The following is a 9,853-nucleotide window of genomic DNA, read 5'->3' on the forward strand; positions in this document are numbered from 1 at the left end:
AATATTAAAATAATAATAAATAAGCATTTTTTTAAAGTGCTCTATACAATTGTGTCTCAGAGTGCTAGCTAACTTTGCATAGCTCAATTCTCTTAAAATAAATGGCATTACTAATACTACTATTAGTTTTGTATACCGCTCCTTTCTACTAAACAAGTATTTCGTAGTTTTATTACCCTTCCTATTTATAATAGGCTTGTATTCATTATAATTCATGTGGTATATTTTCCCACATAACCAGAAACCCCAGCACATGATTTTGAAGTGAACAGTTTTGTTGACTACACTGTAAAAGCTGCAGCAGGTCTTGACACCATCGGGTATGAGGAACATTACCACTCAATGGTACGAACGTGGGAGGAAAGCGGACTTGTGTGGTACATCGCTAACTTGGATACAGGGGAACACACCACTATTGAAGTAAGGAACTTTCATGGTTGTACAAAACCCTGTCCAGACTATTACATTTTATTTGACAAAAACATGTGACATGCCTAAATATGGTCATGATGACATCACATCATGACCATATATAGGCACATCATGACTAAATATGGGTATACAACAGTTGTTTGTCGAAGAAAATTTGATTATCTGGAAAGAGCTTTATAAAAGTGTGATTATTGATCAAGAGTTTTTGCTATATTTCAATCCTTTTTCTTGTTTTGAGTGTTTTTTTATAATATTTATTATAGTTTGAATACTAAAAAAAATCAAGTTTGTTTCAATTGATTGTAATAATTGAATATTTGATTTTAGATTATTGATGGGACAATGAGGCTTCGCTATAACCATGGAGAAGGTGAATTTAAAATGAGCCTTCCCAACTACAGAATCAATAATGGAGCATGGCACAGTGTTGAGTATGATCGCTATGGCAACTATGTTACATTGAAAGTTGACAGAGGTGGTGGAACTAGACAGGTGGAAGGATCTCCTGGAACGTTCCAGCAGTTTATAGCGAGTCCAGAATCTCTAAGAGTTGGAGATTCACTCGGGAATGAAGTTATACCATTGGACTTTATAGGCAAGTTATGGCAGCCATTGTGTACTGTTATTAATATTTTACTTTTTATTTACACCATATTTGCGAAACATCACTACAAAATAAATCTCATGGTTTAAAAGTCAAAAATTGAATTTATATTATGTTTGGGTCGATCACATTATAAGCTTTAATTTGATCTTTGAATGGCTTCACTAGGATATATAGATCCACTAGGATATATAGATCCAGAGATGTGAGCATTTAAATGTGGGTGTATGAGAACCATGTTTTGTGAAAATCAGCCCCAAAGATAAACTAACCTGTACAAAAAATAATAGGACTAGAACTACAGAATATGCGCAGAGAACACTGAAGATTTACTTAAAAAGTATACATTATAAAATATAAGTATCAAGTTATTCAGAAACATTAAAATTAACAATTTGTAAAAATTTTGACTTTGACCTATTTTGGTGAATATCTACATATGATTTTATCAACGATGTCTCTCATTTTGTGGTGAGACCTCACATTTAGCATTAGTACTCCATTCACAAACTGATCATTTGCAACCCTCCATTAGTGATCTATCATCAATTTATGAGGCTTGGATATTGTTGATAAAGTCCGACATTGTATTTATGGAACAACATATGAATCTATGGAACAAACACATATTCTAAGTCTTGTTCTGATTGGTCGGTTGTTTAATGGACACTCTTGAAGGGTCATTGTTGTGTTTTTTGTTGTGAGAAGTAGGGATGTAGCTTGGGGGTTAAGTTGCTTGCCTACCCATCTCAGAGCCTTGGGTTATTCTACGACACCATGAGTTTTTCTTGCAGCTAAAACAATGAATAAAATCCACACAATGATTGATTGAGTAAGTGAATAAACCCAGGACATTTGAATCAGAAAGTGGGCACCCTAACGGCTAGCCACAATGTTTCAAATTGGGTGTCTTTGTATTTATTAATGCCAGCACCTGTGTAGGTATATTCTTCAGAATGTGAAAGGCGCCATATAAATTTGGATTCTACATATTAATACAGTAATATTGTTCTCCTCATTCTTTTCTTAATTATTACATAATGATAACATTTTTTACAATTTTTATTTACAGGTTGTATGAATGATTTAAGGATCAATAATAACTATCTGGGATTCTCATCTAGCAAGTTTGCTGAAGTCACAGACATAGAAAATGTGAAGGAAGGTTGTGTGAGCAATGCCTGTGTTGATATTTACTGCCCCGTAACCTTTATCTGCAATGACATTTGGAGGCGACATGAATGCATGTAAGCACGTTATATGATTAAATGATGCTTGCCATCCCATAATAAAATCAGTGACCTAAAAATGAAAATTTATTTTAATATATTCTTATTTTCCATATTATAACTTAATAAGCTTTAAAATGAGGGGTCATTTGTGGCAAAGACAAGTCAAACGAGTCACTCGTCGCAAAAATCTATTTTAAGTTATTAATACAGTGTTAGGGAGTAAAATAATAGCTATAAAATGGTAAAAAAATCATTCAAATCGAACATTTCCTTATGAAGTCACAAGCGTTTAACCACACAGCAGGCATTTCTCATGCAGAAACTATCGTTAAATCCTTAAAAAGTGTTGTTTTAACATTGAAAATGGGGAAAATAACAGCATAGAATGATGTGTAGATATATAAAGGTTAGTTTAGTGTAATAAAATAGATTTTTAAAAATTTGACATTCCAGCATGTTTTAGCCATTTTTTCTGAAACACGATTTGCGACGAGTGACTGGTTTGGCTAGTCTTTGCCACATTTACTAGAATCGACTTACTATTGCCAATTATGAGTAAAAATATTATGGCATCTTTGTACTAAAGTATATTATTCTTATAAAACAATTAAAGACAGTATGCTGGTTTTGGAATGCCAAGCCTCAAATGAGTAGTATGTAATCCATTGTTATAAAGAATATTAGCTTAGCAGGAATGGTCAAATTCTATAAATGTAATAAAATCGTTAAATTCTAATGTAATCAAATGCGATTAGTTGGAGGTGTTAGGGGGGTCCTTCTGGTGGTGATTTGGCAGTACACCAGAGACAATCCCCTACTCTTCTGAAAAGTGTACGGCATTCTTTATCGTGCACATGGGCCATTTTCCACACAGGACCAACGGTTTAAACGTTTCATCTAAAAAAAATTTGCACTTATGAAACTTGTATTTCAGCCCTCCAGCTGAAACACAAGGAGAGCAGTGATGGGAATTTAACCGGGGACCAAGATCTCCATGGTTCAGCACACACACAGTGGCTACCACCAGTTTACCCGAATAAGCTCGCTGCTCTCGATAATCTTATCCTATGTTTTAACATTAATGTTTTTCTTTGTGCAGATGTCCGGTGGGCACTCTATTAGAAGGTACAACTTGCGTAGCCGTGAATGCCTGTTTTGGTGTAATCTGTGATGGTGGCTACAGATGTGAAGTGAACGAAGCTGGTAAAGGCGTTTGCGTTCCAAATAAAGACACATTAGTTAAAGAGGCCACATTAAGTACCGGAGCAATCATAGCCCTGCTAATATGTATACTGATCATACTGAGTAAGTAGTTTTTAGTTATTTGGCGTGATTGTTAGGATCTTTAAGTTTAAATCCCACATTCCTGGTGCGGATTACTTTACACACAGTTTACGGATGGTCTAAATACCCTCGTCAAATATGATAGAAATAATGCATGAAAAAAATAATGGTCTGTAGTCATAGACCATTGCTATACTGCAGTCTAATGTGTTAGCTATCTGTAATTTTTAACCCACTTGGGATAGGCTATAAATTAGTCTATTAGTAAATGGATCTTCATTTGCTTGACTTTCTTCTAAAAGCACCTTATATATATATATGACTATATTATTCAAAACTTTGCTTTATAAAAATGGCTATAAAAGCTTTATTTTCAGTAGTTTCGCAAATGACCTTTAATGCTTAAATTTATTTCTTTTAATAATAATAATAATAATAATAATAATATTTATAAAGCGCACAAATGCACTGCAGTAGTGCTCAAGGTGTTATATGTACTGATATATTTCATATTTTTTCACTACAAAAACTCTTTAAAATTGTAATCTTCAAAAATGATATAAAATGTTCAGCTGCCAAGAAAGAACAGGCTTGAACCAATAAATTGTCATAGAACTTCCTGTAAAGCATGAAATATCAAACATTTTCAGTCAAGATATATTCCAATTATAGCCGTGCATGCTTGTTCAGGCAGCTTCTTTACGCTAGGAGTTGAGTCTCCACCGTTTGTTAATTGGTGGCGCTATTGCAAAGGATAAAACTAGCGTGGTAAACTAATTCATGATTGTTATGATGGGAATAATTGCGCTCGTGTTTACTATTAGTGTATTTATTTGGAAATCATTTAAAATGAATATATCACAGTGAGTACATATAATTTTGGCTTCTGTACAGTATCTTGTTACAGAAAACAGTAAAATCTAAGTCCTATTTTATGACATAAATTTGCTTCCATGGCAAGATTTAGGACTACCTAGCCCTGTGTACTATGAAGCACTAGGTCTAGGTACTATGTAGTAGTAGGTCTAGCTAGGCCTACCGTCAGCACTGAGATGCTACAAAAATTTTAACTGTTTGGACAGAGGGGTACTCTAATAGTAAATTATTCTCCACACTGTTTTTCCCCCAGTTTTGGTATTGATGTTCATTCTGTATCAACGTAAAATGCGTCAGAGGAAAGAACCGTTGTTTGTTGACCCTGGCGACGATCTGATCGAAAATCTAGTCCACTATGACGAAGAGGGAGGTGGAGAAGAGGACCGTGATGGTTACGACATTAACACCCTTAGCAAACCCATTGGAGTTATTGACCATACAATAGAAAAGAAAAGGCGGCTACCAGAATCTGCTGTGCCAGCATTTACTGGCCCAGGTATGTAGCACGTCAAATGTCAGTTAATTCATTTGGAAACTAGAAAGTGACTTTTTCATGTGCATTAAATTTTTTTTTTAACTTGGATTCATCCTATGCCGGTTGAAAATGTAAACGGTCTTGAGGTTTCAGTTATTGGCTAAAATACAGTGGAAAACGTACCCACCAGTGTAAAGGTCTGTCTTCACTGTCAATTTTTATGTGACAAATACAAGTGATCTGACACAAATTTGTCACCAAACTTAATAGTGCGGACAGACCTTTAAGCCCTGTCCAGACTATCAAATTATATTTAACAGAAAACATGTGACATGCCTAAATATGGTCATGATGACATCACATCATGACCATATATAGGCTCATTATGACTATATATAGGCACATCATGACCATATATAGGCACATCATGACCATATATAGGCACATCATGACTATATATGGGCATACGACAGTTTTTTGTCAAAGAAAATTTGATAGTGTGGACAGAGCCTTAGAATATATAGTTTTGATTATTGCATATTATCTAGATAGCAAATTATAGATCATTATTATTGTGATTACTATTTAAATAAATTTGTTAAAAAAAAATGCATTATGTTGACAAAACATATAAAAGATGATTATTTTATATAGCATATCTAAAAATGTAATAATAACATAGTAAACTAGCACAACATATTATCTATTTGTTACAGTGAGCGACTTGAGTACAATATGTATTTTCTGTTTTTCAAATATATTCAGGGTACATATAATAAGAACTACAATTTTATTTTTTAATTTCCCTCATAGATAATGTTGGTGATTTCATCAATGGCCGTTTGTCCAATGCTGATGATGATCCAAATGCTCCACCATACGACACTCTCCACACGTTCGATTACGAGGGTGATGGTTCCACGGCAGGATCGCTTAGTTCGCTGCATAGTGGAAGCTCGGACGACTCACAGAATTACGACTACCTGAACGACTGGGGTCCACGCTTCAAGAAATTAGCTGATATGTACGGTGGTGCAGAGGGAGGTGAATACTGAGAGATTCTGTGTTTAATTTAAGGTTCAAAAACAAAATAAATCTAATATACATTTCAATAATAATGTAGATAGTGCTTAATGATTGCAAAAGCTGTTTACCATTCCAGTGTAGTTTGAATATACTGAACTGTAGCTCAACAGGCAAGTACAAAATCAATTGATTTATGATTATTGATTATTGAAAATTCATGAAAGAAAATTGGTTGAAATATTACAACAGATATTGGGTTTACAGTTGATAACTACTTGCTTTTACTATCATCACTTTTTGAGATTTTGTGAAATTTGTGAGTGGTCTCCCAATTCTTGTCTATTTTTTGTAGATATAATATCTCCCTTGATGATGTTGGAATTAGGTGCTGTTATTTATAATAGATACAAAAAACACTGTAGACAGGGTTGTAAAGGTTATTGATGATCACTGGTTTAAGTGCACATAGAAGAAAATCTTGATAAAATATTACCATTCCTTGCCAGTTAGTTGCTAGGACGATTTCCAATAATGTTATAATTCATATACTTGTTAATGTTTGTATGTTGTAGTTACCATCAATTGGAGATATTGAATATTTCTAATATTTCAATTAATATATTTAAAGTTCTAAATTCAGCATCTAGTTAAGTAGCACATGGACACGGAATAAAGAATAACAAGTACTGTTTTTCGAGGCTGATATGTCTGTAGTGCATTCAATTTTGTTTACCTTTGAATGTTGTTAAAGTAAATATTTCTAATATCACTTTCTGATTAATAGGTTTCTTTAAATGAACTAATTTATTTTTAGATGTAGCTTAATATTTATGCAAAAATCCAAAACATTTAAAGTTTGAAGTGGCGAGTTTCTATTTGGCATTATTTTTTTGGCACAAACAGTCAGTAAAAACTGTAGTGTTAGTCGGTTACTTCAGTAAATTGAGTTGGTGCACAATATCTTGGAGCAAGGTTTAAACCTCTACCACTTGCTTTTATTTTAATGGTTATTTTTATTATGAATAATCAAAGTATGCAATATGTGGTGATTGTATATTGTGAAAGTTATGGTGTTTTCTTTCCAAAGTGTACCATACCTTCCTTGTTTTGGAAGTTTTTTTGTAAATTAATTTTTATAGTTTCAAGTTATTTATACAAAAAAAAGAACAACACTTAAAGATGTAGATGTAGGAATAAGCTGTACAAATTGAGAGCTTGCGTGTTGTGTGTGGTTAACATCAAATGTTAAGTCAATATTTGCTTTTTTTTCCATTTCTTTTCTCATTTTTCGTTATCATTTCATGTAAGTGTCATTAGCAGATTTCCACTGCCAAAATTGTTACTAAGCTAATATGGTAGTATTCAATTAAGAATTTACTTTTTTCTTTTTATCTTTTACTTTTTGCATTGTCTTTTCACATTTATACAATAATGGATATTAATACTAGAACTCGCTTACTCGCTGTCGTATCGTAGTGCACTAAAATAGTAGTACCATACATATTGTTAATTGTACAGTTGCTAATAAAATGCATAGCTGCAAAACATTTTCTATTTTGGTTAAATTTTTGTTCATAGTTTATGGTTAGAATTTTGTGAGATGATGAAAATAATGATATAGAGGCTATGTTCCCACACGGCTGCTAACGGTTAGCAGGATCCGGATCCTGTTAACCGTTAGCTGCCCTGCGTCCATAAGAGAAAATCCCGATCCAGATACCAAAAATATGATGATCGAATCAATGGCCAATAAGAAACTGGAAATTGTAAACGTGTACGTGCGATTGGTTGATGATAAAATGCGCTAACGGTTAGCAGGATCCGGATCCTGTTAACCGTTAGCTGCCCTGCGTCCATAAGAGAAAATCCCGATCCAGATACCAAAAATATGATGATCGAATCAATGGCCAATAAGAAACTGGAAATTGTAAACGTGTATGTGCGATTGGTTGATGATAAAATGCGCTCAACTTGCTAACCCATAGCGCTTGCTAACTGTTAGTGGTATCCGGATACTGCTAACGGTTAGCACTAACCAATCGGGCCAAACGGTTATCTCCCGATCCGGATACTAGGGCTCTCGTGAGAACCAGGCATTAAATAAGGTCTGTAGCCATATCGACCTGTCAAATTGGAGCAAGTGGGACGTCAAGATGTACACATCGAGTCCACAGCAATTTGTTAAATTGAAAATATATACTGTATAGCCTCTGATAAATGTAATCAATCAGTTCCGACTCCTTTGGCGATGCTGATTGGTCAGTTGAATCAAGGAGCGTTTCTGATTGCGTCAGGGACAGCTATGCAGTGCAAGAATTGCAGTGGAAACACTGTAGTGACTGTGTAGTGATTCTATGGAAACCAGCCTTAATATAACCAATACAGTAATGTAATCGAAAGTATTATTTCTGCTGTTGCTACTGCTACCGTACTATATCATCATTCAAAATTAAAAGCTGTACAGCTCGATACACAAGCTTGGTGGCCATAAAATTTAAATAAAATCTGAAAAAAAAAAATAGGTAGAGCTTGTAAAGTTTAAAGAATGCCACTTTTTGATTGGATTTTTCCTCAGTTTTGTTTTATTTATAACCAGAGACAGTACATCTTCAAATTTGGCACATCATTGCATTAATACAGTAGTAAATTAAAGTACATTGATTTATCTTCATAAACCAAGGCACAAAGCTCGTACAATACAGTTTACTTTGTATTTTACTCTCCCTTTCTATTTTCTTATTCTTTCGAAACTACTACTACTAACTCCTGTTTTGACGGTGAGGTCAATCAGGCTGACTTCGTTCTGATCCTTCTTGGTTCATTGATTTCTAACACTGCTGGCTGTTGCATAACATTCTGTCATTAAGCATTTACTTGACAACGATTTCCATTAAACGGTTAAAATGCTATAGCTTTTGCTTTCCCTTCACTGGTTCAATCGACCACATTTTTGTTAAAGATTCGTTGTTACAGTATCTAAAAAACAAAGGAAACATTTTATTATTAAGTCAATTTTGAAAAAAATGTTATATCATGTGGTATACTGAAAGTGTATTATACTAGATTCAATTCAAATCTACTTTTATTTAAAATCAATGACATGCGGGATCAACTGTGTTGCACCAAATTTTTACAATAAGGATCTTGAAGAACATCACCAATCAAGATCCATATGATAGACTGGCCTTTACTATACATACAAATTAACAATTTGACACTAAAAATGTTTGTAAACGTAGGACTTCGTTTACAAAAACAACAAAAAAAAGTAAAAACAGCTGCTTTAAATGCATCTACAAATTATAATATGAGAAATTCAACAGTATCCCTCAATTATTTATAATTGGCTTGCGCTAATTCAGGTATTCTTCCTTGGACTGCTGGCACGAGTCCTGATATAATAATATAGGCCTACAGTATAGGACCTACGCAACTAAAAGACAGCCAAAGAATATTGTAGCTTATAATAAAAAGATTAATTCAATACGCTAAATTATATTACCATCCTTATTTTTTTAGTGTAGTTCAGTGCAGGTAAATGTTTCTTGCTCTATGGACTAGTGGCATGGAGTATATGCAAATCTCAAAATCCACTGGTAGTCCTAGATCCTGGGATGTTAGTGAAAATCTGCAGCTGGTGTAGATATAACTTGCTGTCCTTGGCATGACATTCTGGAATTGAAAGATCAAACCGTTTTTTAAGGATTTTTATTTTCAATAGCATGCAAGATAGCATGTAGACCACCTCAGCCCTTCCACGGTTGGGGTTGAGGTAAGGATGATTGTGGTACCCCTAGACGGTACCGCCACTGATTAATGAATTAATGTATCATCTCTCTAGTTCTGCTAATTATCACTACCACGTTCACGTGGTATAAGATACAGAAGAAGGCTGATGTGAACCCCAAGGGTCCCAACGTAACT

The 9,853-nt window shown here is 34.2% G+C and overlaps 1 protein-coding gene and 1 long non-coding RNA gene across 2 annotated transcripts in view; one reads left to right on the forward strand and one right to left on the reverse strand.

Annotated features, from left to right (window-relative positions):
- The window catches only part of LOC117123513 (neural-cadherin-like), a 46,715-nt gene extending 39,239 nt beyond the window's left edge, over positions 1–7,476 (forward strand). Inside the window, exons 28-33 of the mRNA XM_033269464.1 lie at positions 242–420; positions 760–1,027; positions 2,109–2,283; positions 3,368–3,573; positions 4,682–4,924; positions 5,717–7,476. Of these exons, the coding sequence (XP_033125355.1) occupies positions 242–420; positions 760–1,027; positions 2,109–2,283; positions 3,368–3,573; positions 4,682–4,924; positions 5,717–5,958 (1,313 nt within the window). The 3' untranslated portion in view covers positions 5,959–7,476. The remainder of the gene's footprint in view (positions 1–241; positions 421–759; positions 1,028–2,108; positions 2,284–3,367; positions 3,574–4,681; positions 4,925–5,716) is intronic.
- Positions 7,477–8,488: 1,012 nt separating this feature from the next.
- Positions 8,489–9,652, reverse strand: LOC117123520. Its single transcript, XR_004447860.1, has 2 exons — positions 9,432–9,652; positions 8,489–8,905 (listed from the first exon to the last, which is right to left on the reverse strand). It is a non-coding gene; the product is annotated as an uncharacterized LOC117123520 (long non-coding RNA).
- Between the last annotated feature and the right edge of the window lie 201 nt (positions 9,653–9,853).

Source organism: Anneissia japonica, unplaced genomic scaffold, assembly GCF_011630105.1.
Source record: "Anneissia japonica isolate Jap-2015-1 unplaced genomic scaffold, ASM1163010v1 scaffold287717_len1600092_cov198, whole genome shotgun sequence".
NCBI classification, from domain to species: domain Eukaryota; kingdom Metazoa; phylum Echinodermata; class Crinoidea; order Comatulida; family Comatulidae; genus Anneissia; species Anneissia japonica.